At 38.7% G+C, this 17526-nt stretch overlaps 1 protein-coding gene across 1 annotated transcript in view; it reads left to right on the forward strand.

Annotated features, from left to right (window-relative positions):
- The first annotated feature begins 8550 nt into the window (after positions 1–8550).
- Positions 8551–17526, forward strand: part of LOC105918900 (BMP/retinoic acid-inducible neural-specific protein 3) — a 78982-nt gene continuing 70006 nt past the window's right edge. The window contains exons 1-2 of the mRNA XM_012854083.3: positions 8551–9138; positions 9335–9642. Coding sequence (XP_012709537.1) covers positions 9389–9642 — 254 coding nt within the window. The 5' untranslated portion in view covers positions 8551–9138; positions 9335–9388. The remainder of the gene's footprint in view (positions 9139–9334; positions 9643–17526) is intronic.

A 17526-nucleotide genomic window follows, 5' to 3' on the forward strand; every position in this document is an offset into this window, starting at 1 on the left:
CAGGTTGTTATGCACCAAATACCAGGGGCATGTAAGGCAATGTATACAGGTGGCTCCACAAAAATCCCCAGGATGTGCTCCCTAGATAACTGTGTAAGCAGTGTCTGAAATTAACTTCCTGATTCATCAGCCAAGTTGGCCAGTAGATGTAAAAATCAACCGGCCAGGCATATCGGCCAAAATATTAATCCTGACCCGACCTCTCAATTTTTATCAAAAGTTAAGAGTGAGATTATGTTAATTTTCGCAGGCGTGGCTGGGGGCGTGGCTGACTGGACCCTGGAAGAGAAATCTTTTTTTTTTCCTGACTTTGATAAGAAAATATGGTAGTTGATTATAAAAGGCAAAATATGAATTATCAGATTCACATCCAGGCAATGAAAACACTACAGATTATCATTATTCTATCCATGTTGGTCTCATGTTTGAATGAGGCGAAGTTTCATCAAGCTTATACGGTTCAACATTTTCCCCTCAGCTGCAACACTTAAAGCACACAGGGGTTCATGGTGCATCTTTACTAATGAGCCAGCTGCTGTATTTTACCCTCGTGTGCGGCATGCGAGGGATAAACAGTGGGGAAAATGCATAAATGAAGACTGTAAAGGGCTCCTTTAGAGGGAAGAGAAGGAATAATGGGTCTGAGCTGAAGTCCCTGATGTTACAAGTTTCTTAAAATGACCCTTAAAAGTGCGCATTTAAATTACATGTAACGTAATTTTGCGCAATGCACCACGCCCACCGAAGCACCACTGGTTCTGTGTGATTAAAAACAAAATAGCATAAAACACAGCTACTGACTCTCCTATTGATTTTAATTGGGACATTTTGGTACGAGTGGAAGGACATTAAATGTAGTGATTCACGTTTTGAAGGCTGGCCGCTGATAAAAGCACCTGGCTCCAAGGGAAGGGAGGAGAGAGGAGCAGTTGGAGCGTTGAGGCACAGAAACACTGCGCATGTAGTTAAAAAAAATGCAGAATAAATAAGAACGAAACTTATAAACAGACTAAGTGCCGTTTTAAACTGCATCTGGTAAGCAGATATTTCTGATCCAGAGTGCAGCCATGACTGGTTCTGATAGAAGGCTTAATCTGGCAGCCACTTTCCCCCCTTGCCTCATGCTTTGCACTTTCACCACTGGTTAAGACCAACAAATCATAACTCTGATCGCTTTTCCTGCTGCTCTGTTAACATGAACTGCAGCAGAAATAAACTTTGAAAGAAGCTGAACCAGCTCCGCAGAAGGCAGGGTTTAGAGCTCTGGATGGACAGAGCTGTGAATGGAGCAGCCGCAGCTGATTTTGTTATTTAATGCGCGAGAAATGTGCCATGTGTTGCATGTGAGAGTGCGAAGTTAGGGAAATGCGTGTGTCACAAGTTGAGAGCCCTGATCCTGACTGACTCCTGCTAAATATCTCCATATAATCCTGCTACCTGATTAGCCTGAGCAAAAAGCTAGTTGTTAGCAAACGGACACGATGTAGTTCCTGTCGTTCTCACGTCACGTGTGAGTGTTTGCGTACGTGTGTGTTTGTTGTCATATGAGCTGAAACATAAAGAAGAATCCACTCAAATGATGACTGAAAAACACAATTTATTTGGTATAAACACTTACTCGCCAAGTGGCAGCTAGCCCTCTGAAATTCAATCGCCATACGGAAAATTTACTCGCATTTGGCGTCTGGCGAGTGTTAATTTCGGACCATGTGTAAGCACATTTAACAGTAACCACCTTCCAGCGACATGACGCAAAACAAAATGCCTATATGCCTATACCTGGGGTCCAAGCTTCTCCATGATAAGAACAAATGCATATATTTAACTCTTCATCCACCTTGATGAAAACAGTGAAGAGAAATAATGCACTGTTCCAAACCCAACAAAATCAGGACACCACCAAAATAATACTCCAAGCCATGTCTCCAGAAAGAACATTTCTCACCACAAACAAAGGGAAACGCAACAAAAACCCAGATGGGAGATCCCAACCAATCATCAGGCTGACATTAGCAAGAGGGCGATCCTTACCCAAAATCAGGCCAAACAAGTTCCCACCCAGAGACTCACCACACAATCTGACAAATATATAGACCAGGTTCAACTGACGAGCCCCCACTTGGTTACTGCCTGGCTCTCTTAGCCAGAACAAAAGATCAAAGAGACATGGAGTTAAAGATGTCTTTATTGAGCCCCAAAAGAAAACAACACATTGAAGCTGCAGCCCATAGCTGGTGGCATGGCCACAGCAGAAAGCAGGTGGAGTGAGTGGGGTGGAGCATACACAACAATGCTCAGCTGTGGTTTGGGTGTTTTGTCTTTGGGATGAGCCAGTTTTTGCCTGAGAGTGTTATTAGGTTTGAAATTAACTGGTATGCGGTGTTTGGAGAAAATTCTCCTGAGTTTCTCAGAAACCTGACACATATGGAATGACAATGTTTTTGCGTCTCTATGGTTTCGCCTCAGTGTTCGATTCAGTGTTGTGTAAATGTGGTTAAATGAGGTTACAGTCATAGACATTTGTGGTGCACTTTACATAATATTTTTCGAACATATAATTGCCTTAACTATAGCCTGAAGATATTTCTCCCATTTTATCTTTTTTACTTGTAGCTAATGAATATGTGAATATTTGAAAAAATATTCTTGTATGATTTTTCTTCTTGTTTTACTGTGTAAATCTGGGCTTTGGAGACTGAAGGATCCCCATCCTAGTTCTGTACCACTGCTCTGTTAATAATTTCCATTGACAGAGGCATAATGTGTTGCTTTTTTTTTTTAGACATTCTAGCGTAATACATGTTGTTAGGCAGGTTTTATTTAAGCAGATTATTGATGGCATAGATCTGATAATTATCAGGCCTGGGTGTTATTAGTGAAACTGAACCCCCTGAAAAATGTTAATCACACTTTGTTTGGATAGATGTTTCCCCCCCTGACATTGTTTTCATTGCTTTGTATATATAGTATGATTATTTTTGTCTGATATTAAAATTTGGTTAACGCCCTAAATTAGATAGTTGTGACAAAAAAGCTGAAATATTTTTACATAGGTCTGTAAATTGGTAATGCCTTTCTGAGCAACAACTGAAGTTAATCAAATAAGGTTTTTTTATGTAAATGAAGGAGAACATTATATGTAGTTTAAACATGCTGCTCATGCAAGGTTTTAAGAAAATATTTTTTTTTAACAAAAAACTGTTAATCTACCAACAAATATTATTTATTATTTAACATCTGTCCATTAACATGTAAAATGTTTAAAACATACAAATATACCTTACAGTGTCAACAAACAGATCAAACAAAATGACAACAAACAACAACAAAAAACACCAGCAATTAATTATTCTAAATGTACGTATTACAAGGGGAAGAAAAATAAAATATGTTTAAAAAAATCATGTAAGGATGTTAATGCAACAACAGAGTAAAACAAGCATGGATATGATATAGCCAGAGGACCAGAGAAGAGAAGAAGGCTTCTTTAATAGATTAATGGTAGTCCGATGACCCAAATAAGCAATGAGTAGTCAACATTTTGATTAAAGTTTAGACAGGCTCCTTACTCCTCTAATCTCTGCTTTATTTTCTGACCCCAATAGGTTTTTCTTTTGTATGTGTGAGTAATTATTCTGCACAAAAATTAACATTAATTGCCATCATTGTGGGCTGTACAGTGCCACCGTTTGTAGTACTGTAGCCCTGCAGCAGGTCCTGGATTCAAAATAGGGTCTTTCTTCCTGGTGTTTTCCCTTGCCATGTGTGAGTTCTCTCTGGGTCCTCTAGCTTCCCCCCAAAAACATGACTGATAGGTTAATTTATCTCTGTGAATTGTCCTTAGATGTGAGTGTGTGTGTGTTGTTTGTCCTGTGTGTCTCTGTTGATGTTGCTCTGTGATGGATTGGAAACCTGTCCAGGGTGTACTCTGCCTCTTGTGCAGTCACCGCTGGAGCCCCCCTTGACCCCACATGGATAAGCAGGTATAAATAATGGCTGGATGGATGCTATCAATGCTGTTGTCTTTACCATCTGATCACACTGACAGAACAAATGTTAAAGATTCATACTTTTGAGCATAACATTTTGATTCAGAGCTATCTGAGTTAAGCATACAGACTGTGGAAAAAAATTTAAGCAGTTTTCTCCATTGTGCTTTGCTCACGTTCAAAAAAAAAAATACAGGTGAAGCCCACGGTGCTGTGACAAAGCATTGTCATAGTCTGACAGGTTCTCCAGCTAATTAAAACCTCTGACTCATTCTGTTCCCTGATCACTCCTCACAAAGACTCTTGAGTGGCTTCAATAAGCACGCGCAGGCTTAAGTGAATGTTTACCTCCCCTAATGACTATCTGTCTCAACGCTGAGCAAATGGAAGTGCTTTGGTCCTTCACATAACTTACTGAGACTACAGAGACTCACAGATGAGTCCCCTGCAGAATGTTTTTGGGCCAGCTATATGACTACAAAAGGCCATTTGCAGGTTGTCATTATTTTTTGCTGAGTGTAATAATTGCAGAACAGCGTTGCAATTTGCTAATGCACTAACACAAGGAAAGGGGTAAGGCAGTGTTCTCACCTCTTCTCTGCTGGGAGATTAGGCTCTTTTTTTTAAAAAAATGGATGGAAGAGTCTTAAGTACTTTCATGTAATAATAATAATAATAATAATAATAATAATAATAATAATAATAATAATAATTAATTAATTATTGTGTTTATCATATTTATATATTCCCTTACACTGGCAAACTAATGAGTAGTTAAGAGATGAATCCTTGTTGATGTATTTCATTATATAGCACCAATTTATACCAATGTGTCATCTTTTTTTTTGTCTATTTCCAATTCAGTTTTAAACCTGTTAAAATAAAGAGAGAGAAAATATATATATATTTACAGTCAGGTCCAACATTTGTCATGGTCCTGAAATATAGCAATTTTGTATTGTGTTTATATTCATAAGTAGTTTATTTATTATATTTTGCTTATTTTTTCATTTTGAGCATTTTGAATGTTAAAAGAAAAACATACAAGAAAAAGAAAAGAAAAAAACATAACAGCTGCAAATATACACAAACAACAACAATAATAAAAGAGCAACAAATTTTGTTTAGCACAAATAGGAACAGGAAAATGTGTGAATTCCTACCCCTTTCTTTTTTTTTTACATATTCAAAGTCTATCTCTCCCTTGCACACAAAAATAACATACAACTATTTACACATTAGATAATAAAATTAAGGACAAAACAAAATGTGTCTATCCGACTCCATTTCAGTTGCTCACAGTTAAAGCAAGAAAACATAACTTCACTTCTAGTTTCGTCCATGTACTACCACATATCTCCCAATCAACTTTTCATTGTCTCATGTTTTTTAACTGATTTATGTGATTGCATGGTATAAAGTCATTGTCCAACCTTATCCACAAATCCACACACACAAATATAGAGAGATTCTTAGCAGTTATCTGGAATGTTTTTTTTTAACATCTCCAAATAAATTTTAATTTCCTGTCAGTGAAAATGTTTTGAATATTTGGAAGTAAAGTTTTTCTTGACTTGAACATGACTTGTGCAATTATGAATTTGACTAAGTCCCAAATGTTTTAAATTGTAAAAGTTTATATTCCCTAAATGCCACATTATTTATAATTCTAATTCCTTTCTTTTCAAATATGTACAGTGGTTCTAGATCGCTACACATTACCTAAGATATGGTAAATGCAGCAATGCATACAAAATAAACAGTGATTTATGATCCAGCATGTATACCGCAGTTTTCAATCATTTTGTTTTCACTTGGTTAGTTTGTTTCTAGCAGATGTTATGGTCTAAGGTCAGACCTAGATATTTTACTTCAAAAGCTTTGCAGATCAACGTCAATAGTTATTTTTATTACTGTTTGTGTATATATTTTATTTTCAAATAACATGAATTTATTTTAACCCAGGTTTAAGAACAGTTTATGTTAAGCCAGTATTTTATTTTTTACAAGCACTGTTGTGACCACTGCCAAAAGCTGCTGCAAATTCTTACCAGTGCAAAAATACTGCGTCATCTGCAAAAAAATCTTATGAATTATATGTCAATAAGTTTGATAGATTGCATATTAATTTATGTATAAGATAAACCGCTTGGGCCCCTGCAGAAGCCCACTGGTTAGATCCAATAATGATGACTTATGATCACATTTGCACAAATTGCTGTCTCTTTTTCATAGCAACTTCTCTATCAGTTTAACATTACTCCCCTAATTCCACATCTCTCTAATTTCATAAGCAATATTTTATGGAGACAGAGTCAAATGCCTTCAGTAAGTCTATGAATACTCCGACCGACAGGCAATGAGAAGAACAAAGTCAAATAAACTTTAGATGCTTCTTTTGGATGTTTCTTTCTGAAACAGACATGCAGACACAGAAAGACTTGGTGAACTCAATTGGAGTTCAGATTCTGATCACTATCATCGAAAATAGGTTCAGTATTCAATTCTCACTGTTCACTAATTTTTTAACCTCTAGGCAAATTTCTTAACAAAGTTGTTAATCTTAAGGCTGAGTATGAGCTTTGAGATGGTGAAGTTTTATGATATCAACATACAAAGATGAATAGATGGTTAATTTACCCTTTGGGTCTATGTGTATTTCATTATCAGTACTTCTACTGAAATACAAATAATTTCAGAGGGTAAAGTGGAGTCCAGTTACATACTGCTGCATCCAACGCATTACAAACTTCAAAGTAAAAATTCCTTTGCAGTTTACAAAATCCAAAGCCCAGCTGGATAATGTATGTCAGAATATAGCTGCCAAGATTCAGCTTTTGTGATATTTGGCTACCAGGGCTTCAAAAGAGCAAAGGTTCACTCCCTGTTACAGTTCACCGCTCAGCCACTGTGACCTGCACATTTTGCACACCTTCCTCGAGCGTTAATGAGCACTTTTCAGTGACATTGTCTTTGATCCCTCTCCCTCTTTGCACTTGGTTTACATCCACGTGGTCCAGACGGACAACCTTATGTTGCATCAATTGGCAATCAATTCTCCTGCCTCGCCAGTCTCTCCTGAAAACGAAATAAACAAGCCCACTTGCTTCAGTGCACACTCCAGTGTTCTACATATAGGAAATCATATTCTGCTCTTGTGCACTGACACTCTCAAACTGATGAATGATTTATTTGAAATTGTAAATATGAAGTATGGGGACTTTGCTTCCACTCTGCTCATATGAGTTTTGGGCCTCTGAAAGCGATGGTGCTCCAAGAACTGCCTAAAATGCTGTTTGAAGCTATGCAGGTAATGAGCCATGAGCTATCCACTATCTTTTATTCAAAACTTTAAATAAAAAAAAAAACGTTGTGTGTTTGCAGACAAACAAGAACCGGTCAACCAGCAATGCAGTGTAAAAGTATACTGAAGAATAAAATTCCCTTTATTCAGAAACAACACAATAGACCAAAGACTGTCTGTTTCTATTAGGTAGTTGTCCTTCACAAGTCCTCATTGCTGCGAGGCAGGGTCAGAGGAAAAAGGCACCCAATCCCAGGACATGATGATGAAACCGTGACAAATCAACTCATTCTTTCACTTCAGATTTTGCAAGTCGCTGCGCCACGGGATTTCAGCCTCTCTTTGAGTTTAGAAGCTGGCGAATCTGGAGACTCAATGGTGTTCATTTCTCTAATCCAATCCCTGTATAAAACCTCCCTTTGAACGTCTGCTGAGAAGCTGAAAGGCAGCGCATATCCTTCCCTCGGTTCGCGTGCTCTCTGCCTCTATGATCCACGCTCGGTGTCCGACGCACAGGCGCGCGGATAGAGCAGATCTAATTAAGTTTGCTGATGGTAAAAGTGATGATTATTGTGGAGCATATAGGGACGTAGGAGGACCAAGGCATAGGAGATAACGAGAATAACTCCGGGGTGGTGTATGTGTGTGTGCGCGCGCGCGTCTCTGTGTGTGTGTGTGTGTGTGTGTGTGTGTGCGTGCGTGCGTGTTGGGGGGGGGGGGGGGTCGTGAACGCACTATGGTAATCCTCCTTTCTCCTCTTCTTCCTCGTGAAGATGAAGATCGTCGCCTTAATTAACGACATTATTCAAGTAACTTATTCTGTTGGATTTATATATGAGATAAAATCAGTTTTAACAACCAGCACTTAGACTTTCCTTTGTGCATTTTAATAATAAACCAGATCCCGCTCACCAATTCTTTCCTTGTCATAACCCGCATCTCTCTTTTAAAAAAAGAATCTGCTTTAATTCAGTGCTTAATTTGTTGTAATAAAGTGGTTTAAGTCTTCTAATTTGCTTTTATCATTTATAGCTGTAATCCGTAGACAGGGTTTCTTTACATATGTCCCTGTTGTATTTATTGTATATTAATACAGACTGCAGGTGCCCTCCATCGGTTCTCTAAAACGAAGCACCCAGTTCACCATCAACTGACCATCCTCGCATGCAGCCTGCCCTCCACCCCCACTTCTGAACGCCTCCTACTCTCACTTCCTCCAGTTACGTCCCAGCCAACCGGGAGTATTCTCGCTGCTGGAATAAATTAAATTGCGGCGGTATGGGCATAGGAGGGAGAGAGAGCGCGCCCTGAATGCCATTCACACATCCCGCGCGCTGGGGAGCTCAGTCACCGTCAGGATCATCGGGGGTTCTCCGTGCGCTCCGCGTACGCCCCAAGAGCGTCGTCTCCAATCAACAGCGACCTGGCATATAGGACAGCCGCTTACCCCGCTTCAATGGACTTTGTTCGTTTGCTCATTAGGAAGATGCGTTAAAATTATTAGTACACCTGGAAGAGCCGAATCTCTTACACATCACGTCCGCAGCAACTCACTTGGAGAGCACTTGAGAATCCTTCCTGCTGAAGCATCTCCAGCGCTTCTCCGCTGGAAACATAACGTTTTCTTTCTTTTTTTCTTTTTTTTTAAGAGAGGAGGAGTTCTGGATTCATCTTCTGTTTAGTTCAACTTGCGTAGCCCTTTTTAGGGCGCAACATATCCGATCATACTTTATCCGATGCCCCCCAGTATACGCGCCCCGCTGAACAGAACTTCGCGGTCCTATGAGAGGATTTTGCGGAGATTTTTTCTCGACCAGCCACGGACCAAAAGACTTACAGAATAAGGTAACGGCACAATAGTTGAAGTATAAAAAGTTACTTAAGCGCAACATAATAATCTATTGTAACAGTAGATGGGATGTCATTAGCCCCAGGTAGTTATTTGCCACGCACAATTTTTTTTTTTTTTTATCACGATATTCCAAGTAAAATTGCATGTTTTCTTTCTTGGTCTCAATCTTGCTTTCTGTCCTTGAATCAGGACTCATTGTGATTGAAAGGAGAATGACGAGTCACCGGGGCCGGGGGAAGCACCATGAGTGGCCCGTGCACCACCACTAGACTGACGGCCCTCATGTTTCTATGGAAGTGGTTGACATTAAGCCTGCTCGTGAGCTGGTTGTCAGGAGGGGCCAGTGCCGCGGACACCACCGGCGGTGGCTTCAGCGGCTCAAATGGACACCTGGGCTGGCTCCTGTCAGAGAAGGGTCCTTTTCACAACTCACAGGAGTTTGTTGATTTCACAGAACGCTACCAGCAGGGATTCGCAACCAAGTACAAAATATACAGGTAAGAAAGGAGAGTTTGCATATCTAAACAGCTTTAAAAGGAAAACATTTTGTGAATCTCATTCTGAATAGGAAAAAAAAAAGAACAAAAAACATAGAGGGAGTGCTGTCACTTTGGCTCGTTTTGTAGCCATGCCTTGAGGGAAAAGGGGTTGTTCATCAAAGCATAGGCGAGAGATGACACTATGCTTTTCTTTTCACCACAAAAGATGCAGATTTAGGAGGTGGCAAACAGAGGGATGAGGGACTGAGAAGATTACTCCGTGGAGTTTTGCATACAAATGAAAGCTCTGCGTGCATTCTGCATAGATCCCAGCTTCTTTTGCTGTGGCTGCTTGCCTCCTTTTTAGTAGGTAGCAGAGACATATGGTTGGAGTATGATACAAACTCTAAATGGTGCATATCAGTGGAAGCTCAAAGTGGAGATACCACAGGAGGGTTTGAGCAAAGCAGTGGGACGTTACAGATATCAGACTGAGCCTGTTGATGTGTGACAGTGGGTAGACCGAGTGGCTTTAGAAGTGTGTGGTGGTTGTGTGCAAAGACACAGTGGGGTATTGTCTGAAAGCTTCGTTTAATGTATTATGGTATTTTTTTTTTCTTTAGACCAGAGGAGAATTTAGTGCGACACAAAGTTTATCCAAGTGTATTCAGAAAATATATAATGTCACACAGTTGGCCATATCATTTGAGTAAATGACAGAAAAATTCCAAAAATAGTGGTGTATTTTAAACATCAAATTGCAATTGAAGATTGTTATTAAAAAAAAAGAATAAATAGTTTACAATCACAAACCCCTTTTTGATGGACAACTGATTATAGCATCGCCAGTCAGTTGGCCTCATATTGGATTCCACCCCCCTTTATTGACTCTAATCTGTCATTTGCAGGTCAAATAATTAACAATCACATGTAATTTCCTATTCAATAAATGAAGGGAAACTAAGAATCTCCACCATACTTTGTATAAATACGTCAACCAATAGCATAATCCTCTGATCCACTTGTTAAATAAAAGTTTCATAAAATCAGGTCAAGGTTTGGGACGAAGTTAATATTGATATCCCTCCATTATTGTACGATGTAGAACTGCTACATCTATCATAAAACCTCCACCACATTGTTCTCTGTTTTATGTGATTTTGTCCGTAGAAGAAAAAAAAACAATTGCAGGTCAGCTCTCAAAGGAAACCTGAAACTCAATTTTGGCCAGTACAAAGCCTAATTGGTGCATCTCTACTGTAAATGTACTCCTGAGCGTTCAAGTATTATAAGACCGTTAAACATACTTGATGTTAATAGTCCAATAGATTTTTTTTCTTGTTTTGTCCTTGGGAGAGAAAGACATCTGAGGCGCTTGAACACCAACACTGAACCCAGGGCTCTAGACCAATTTGGTTGCACATGCAACCTAATTTCTCAGTGGTGCAACTAAAAAAAAAAAAAAAAATCAGAAGTTGCACTAGTGGAAAATGATAATAATAAAAAATCCATCCATCCATTTTTCTATACGCTTATCCCTGTTGGGGTCGCGAGGGGTGCTGGTGTCTATCTCCAGTTGTCATTGGGAGAGAGGCGGGGTACACCCTGGACAGGTCGCCAGTCTATCCTATGAATTAATATACAAGACAGATTTATACATTGTCCTTTCTTGAAGCAAACTAAATGATTAAGTTATTTCCACAACACTGTCATTTCTGCCTCGACATGGACATGCCTCGCGGTGGAGTTCAGCCCTGTCACGCAGACGCTGCGCCTCCCTCCCTCTGCTGCCACTCACTTGATCAAAACAATGAGGTTCTTCTGGAAGTCATAAACATTGCCAAAAACGAAATGTTGTGAACAATATCGCATGCTAGCTGTGCTAGTGCTAACTAATGCTAGAAAACTAATGTTACAGAGCAACATATAAAAGCATGTGATAACGTCCAGTATATGAAAAAGTGAAGTTGTAAACTTCCAGGACAACATAAGGTAAAGCTATCAGTGTAAATATTAGCCTTATACATAAAAAAAGCTCAAAGGTGGTTCTCTGTCGGCCCAGTCAAAATCCACTTCTCAGGTGCTAAGTTCTGAACCATGTAACACCTGATTCTGCTGCATTATGGAGAAAAATGCAGGATGATTGGTCGGCTAGTATATAGTGAAGCAATGAAACAAACCTGTTGTAGCTGATAATAACACATGGTGGTTATGGTGGAGCTACACTGAAGCTGACAAATAGAGCCCCTCCAAAAAAAAAAAAAAAAACAAGTACGAATCCATAGCAGCCTATTCTGCTGCAAGAGCTGATCACAAAGAAAAGACAATCAAAGACAATATTCAGCAAAAGTACCACAGAGACAGGAGTTGTGTAGGGCTGCTGCTGAATATCTTTTATTTGTTTACGCTGTAAAAATATGATTTGCATAGGCCAGATCCATGTTTGTTTTGAAACTAAATTTAAATAAAAATATAATGACCCTCCCTCAGCGATATGTTTTATATGTATCAACAGCAAACTGACAGAAAAATGGGGTCACATAATGGCTCACTAAAGATAGGCAATTATACTAATAAAAAAATTACATGACTGAATCAATGGTGCGCACACACACACCCACACACACACACGCATATATATATATATATATATATATATATATATATATATATATATATATATTGTTTCAAAGTTTAAATTTCATCTCAGTGAAGCACTTTAAGCACAAACACTTTTTCTAGTGGTAAAAGATCTTGTGGGATTGTGTTTCAAATAAAGACTTTATGTTAACATTGTTAGTCATTAACAATTTAATACTGTCTATATGAACAGTGATTTATACATAAATATAAAAATGGCAACCTCCTAAACTGCGTTGCTAAATGTGATTTTGTTGCACCTGACATTTGTGCTAGTGCGCCTAAGAAAGAAAAATGTAGTCGCACCAGTGCACCCAGAGTGGAAAGTTAGTCTAGAGAGCCCTGGAAACCCAGACTGATTAAATCCTTTTAGGCTGGTGGTTCAGCAAACATCTGTGTCAGGCAGTGTGACCTACACACACTGCATACTGTATCTGAAAGAGCCAAATCTTGTTTGTTGGTGTATGTTTGTTGCTGTGAGGGATGGATCTTTGTATATCAAATATTAAGTTAAAAAAATCACTACTTCACTCTATTTTTGTATGTCCGGTTAAGATTAAAAAATTCCTCTGATTAGTTTAAATCCCCCTCCCTGGAAAATTTTATGTCTATGCCAAACTAAATGATGACCTTGTTACTGTACCAAAATTGTAGTGCTTTGTTTACCCACCAGCAATCTTCATCAGTGGACGCTATGCAGGTTGATTGAGCAAAACTCGCTCTGTAAAGATGAGTGTCTGTACTTTTAGCTGTACGTGCAAGTAAGTGTTTTGATAATCTGTGCCGAGGGTGTCGGCCACTGTTCAGTGGGAGGGCTGTTGCCAGATGAACGGAGGCTTGACTGACACTGGCATTTTGCAGCTGACAGGGGCAACAATGCCAAGCAAAGAAAGAGAATGTAGCTCTGTTTGCTTCCCTACATCCATCATTTCCTCCCTTCTTACATCTCTGCTGGTGTCCTCTTTTTTTTTTTTTTTTTTTTAGAATGGCAGACCTTGTTCTCCCCTTCTCGCTTTCTCATTTTGCACCTCAGCTAAGGCATGAAAAGCTGACAGGTATTAGAATTCATTAGTTAAATTGACGCGGAAGATTGACTAATTTACATTCTAGAAATCTAAACATATTTTACCATTACTTTTGTATGGAAAGTTGTGCACCCATGGTTTACAATGTAGTTTTTTGGTTGTTGCAAGAATTAGCGAGAACTCTAGCTGACTACAGCAAACTATAGTCAGAGATAAAATGAAAAGGTTATATAGCATCTCGGTAAAGTAAAAAGATAATGTTCCCGCATTTGCATCTGCTTTCCACTGCCTTAAATAAAAAAACAACCTTTTAACGCTTTAAATATATTGCACCTTTAACACCACCATTCATCAAAAAGCAATCAAGGATGTTGACGAATGAAGAGATCACAGGGTTTTTTTTTATCTGGCGGAAGAAAAGACTCATGATTTCAGGAAGAAAAAAATAATGGGATTAAAGTCATTTATAGGTTTTGCTGTTTGTTTGTTTTGGGCCTGTAAAGTGGAGCAGTTTTCAGCATTGCTGCCTTGCAGAAAGAAATCCCCGGGTTTTCAATCTAGACAGGGAGCAGTGTAGAGAGGTTGCCAGAGTGACTTTTTTTGCATCCCACAGTCCAAAAGCTTTCATTTTAGATTAATTGGCCAGGGTAAATTACCCTTGGGTGTGGACGTGTGTTTGCATGCTTGTTTGTCCAGTGTGCCTCTGTGTTGTACTGCGATGGACTGTTGACCTGTCTTGGGTATACCCTGCTTCTTCCCCAGTGTGACCGATGGAGATAGGCACCATCTCTCCTGTGATTCTACAAGGACTTAACTGGGTCTAAAAGGGAGATGAATGTTCTGATTTTTCACATTGTTGCACTTATTGTACATATGATAAGCAAAGGTTTAACCTTTTATACCCTCACCACTACACATTTAATATTCTGAACATAAACCTTTGAAGCTTACATTCAACTTTGGAGACAATACTCTCAATCTGGACCACTTACAGCACATTTTACCAGTAAGAACAGAAGCCTAGTTACATATACACAGTATAGATGGGTTAAAAATAAGTCGAACCAGCAAAATGTGTGCTAATTTACTCAGTTTACCAGAAAGTTAATAAAAAAATCCTCATTAAAATCTAGCCTCTCTTTGGCATTATTTCCATGTCTTTCTCACATTTTATCTCTCTTGTCCCCCACCCCTTTGTCTTCTCCTACCCTCCTTCCTTTGGCGAATGATTTTAAACCAATTGCTCTCTCCTGCTCATAAATATTCTCCAGAGCTCAGTTGGCCTTTACCATCAGGGGGCAGGGGAGAGGGAGTCACGGATTAAGGAGAGATCCAGAGGAGAGGGAGTAAAAATAGGGGAGCCTTTACCCCCACCTACTGGCTGGTCCCTTCACCGGAAGAGCCCGGAGAAATATCTCAGTCTAACACGTTTTTTTTTTTTTTTTTTTAAACAAATTCTAAATCTTCTTGGGGTTGTAGAGTAGAGGAGTAATTGTGACATTTATTTTACACTAACAATTTGTCATTTGCCTGCATGGCTTTAAGGGCAGATTTAAAAAGCCCAGAACTGCACGGCTCTCACTTGCAATGATGCAATGTAAAAAATAAAAAAGAGGTGATTTTATAGCAAATTTGCTGAATGAAGGAAGTACAATTTTTTTTATTTTTTTCAAGTCTGATTAAGTGCAATAATGGCACACATAGATGGATTCACTGAGTTCAAAAGCAATGAAAAACAAGCACGGACGCACTTAGCGGTATTACTTCCACAGTGATTATAGAAAAATCCACCTGTATGTCAGACATAATGGAGTTTAAAAAAGGCCATTCATTCTTCTTCCCTGAGCTGTGGGTTACAAGCCTCCAGACTGCTTTGTCGGTTTTATTTCCCATTGAAAGCAACCAACTTGCTTCATGCATCCTTGTCAACTAGATGCAGTTCTTACGGTGAAAAATCAGACCTGAAGCTCTTAATACAAATTTTTAATTGCTCATATTGTTAATACCATTAGAATATGGCTGAATAAGGGATATTTTATTAGTAAGCAAACTAACTATTTATGTAGCATCTTTTAAGAGGTCAAAAAAACAAAATGTGCTTCACAATTAAAACAAAGACACACTGTTAAATGTTTACTAGATATATATAAACATCATACAGCATAAAGGTATGTTAAAAGCCAGTCTGAATAGATTAGTCTTCGACTGCTTTTTAAAAGAATCAACACAAACAAGACAGTACAAAGACAGAGAAAAGGCACTTCCTCAATCGTGGGTCCACGGCTTGAAAGAATTTAACCCATCCTGTCTCTAAATGTTTTCGTGGAACCACTAGCAGGCTTTACCGGAAGATCTCAGACTGCAACAGCAGTTGTAGGACTCTAGAAGGTCAGAGATATAGGCTGAAGCCAACAAAACAGAAAACTGTGTTTAGAATGAAGAAAATCATATTTCACTTGATAATTTAGAAGGCTGTGGTGCCGTGAAAATCATCTCTGCTTGTGAAAAGTTCTTGCCCCTATAATTTCTTGGGTGCAGTGGAGCCATATCTGGACAAAGTAGCATATTAGTCAAAATGTCAGCACCTCCCTTCTTCTTCTTCATGGGCCATAACTTTTACATCATGCCTCATCTCCTTTGTTTTCTCCTCTCTTCTCCCCTGTCAGCCCACTGGCGATTACATTGACTTCATTTGATGTAAGGAGACGTCTCTTGTAATTATGGACTGATTAGTGTTTCAATTATTTACAGGCATGTTTGTGGAGAGGTTGGGCTGCTGAGACATGATTTCACAACACCTGTCATTTCAAGTTGCCTGTTGTACTTTATCTATATCCTGTTTATTACTTTGCCATTGAATTGTGGATGCTTTAGATGAGGAAGCACATTTAAAACAGCTTGTGAAATGGGATGGAATAAATGGGGGATACAGCTGCAATGAAAAAGCAATGAAGAGAACAGAGGAAAGAAGAATACTGGAGTTAAGCGATTAGGGAAGGCAATACCATAATGCACTGCAATGCAGCTCGATAAACCATTTAGAGTATGGATCTGCAGATTCATATTTCATATTTAAGACTGAAAAATAAAATCTTAGCCTTAAATTATGTGTAATTAACATACATTTGCAATGGATCAAAATGAGACTTGGAGCATTTACATGTTTAATTGTGTTGTGATCTACGAGGCATGCCCAGTTTCCATACAATTCCTAAGGTAACTTTATGAAGCTTCAAGAGTCAATACATCACAAGACATTTTGCTGTTGGTGCAGCTGTACATTAAACATTTGTTTGTTGCTTGCATAGAGAAAGCAGTAATAAAAATAACAACTAAGATAAAAAAAAAAGTTTTGATCCACCACCCATGGTAGTATACATGAAATTAAAATACACCCTAAGGTAAATAGATTTGTGGCTTTCTAGTCTAATAAAAAAAAAAAAAAAACAAGCTTAGCCCTGCTTGTGTTGATAATGGACACTGATATTTGATTGTCGTTAAATAAACTAACTGCAACAAAGAATTTTACAGATTAATTATTAGTATAGCAATCAAAGGCATTTCTGTATTTTACACAGACATATATTGCCTGGAAGTATTCATAAATCTGAACTTTCTCGCATCTTACACGTTACAACCACATTCTTCAATGCATTTTACTGGAATTTAATGTGACCAACACAAAGTAGTGCACAATTGTGAAATAAAAAGAAAACAATTTGGAGTTTTACTAATACAAATCTGACGTGTGGCCTGTGGTTGTATTCAGCCTGTCTGAGTCGGTGCTTTGTGGTACCAATTTTCACTGCAAATACAGTTGCCAGAGCTTTGGGGTATGCCTCTACCAGTTTTCAAACTACAGATTGAAATGTTTGCCCATTCTGTTTTTGCAAAATAGCTCAAGCCCAGTCAGATTGGATGGAAAGCATATTTTTTCTTCCTTAGTTTGATTTGTGTTTGAGCTTTGAAAGAGACAGTCTAGCACATTCAATAAAGGCCATTCAAATGTAGCTCTGGTTGTATATTTGGGAAGTCAATATTATGCTCACTATCATGTTGTTATTGGGTGGTGGGTCCTGATTTGTGTCTGGTCTTTTTCAGCAATTAAAATGTTTTTCCATGGGATTGCGCCACATTTACTCTGCCTAGCTTTCCTGCACCTACTGAATGAAGGCATTCCTTCAGTACTGCCACCAACATTTTTTTGAGCAGGGAAAGCGTGTTTATGGTGATGTCC

The sequence above is a fragment of the Fundulus heteroclitus genome, chromosome 9 (assembly GCF_011125445.2).
Source record: "Fundulus heteroclitus isolate FHET01 chromosome 9, MU-UCD_Fhet_4.1, whole genome shotgun sequence".
NCBI lineage: Eukaryota > Metazoa > Chordata > Actinopteri > Cyprinodontiformes > Fundulidae > Fundulus > Fundulus heteroclitus.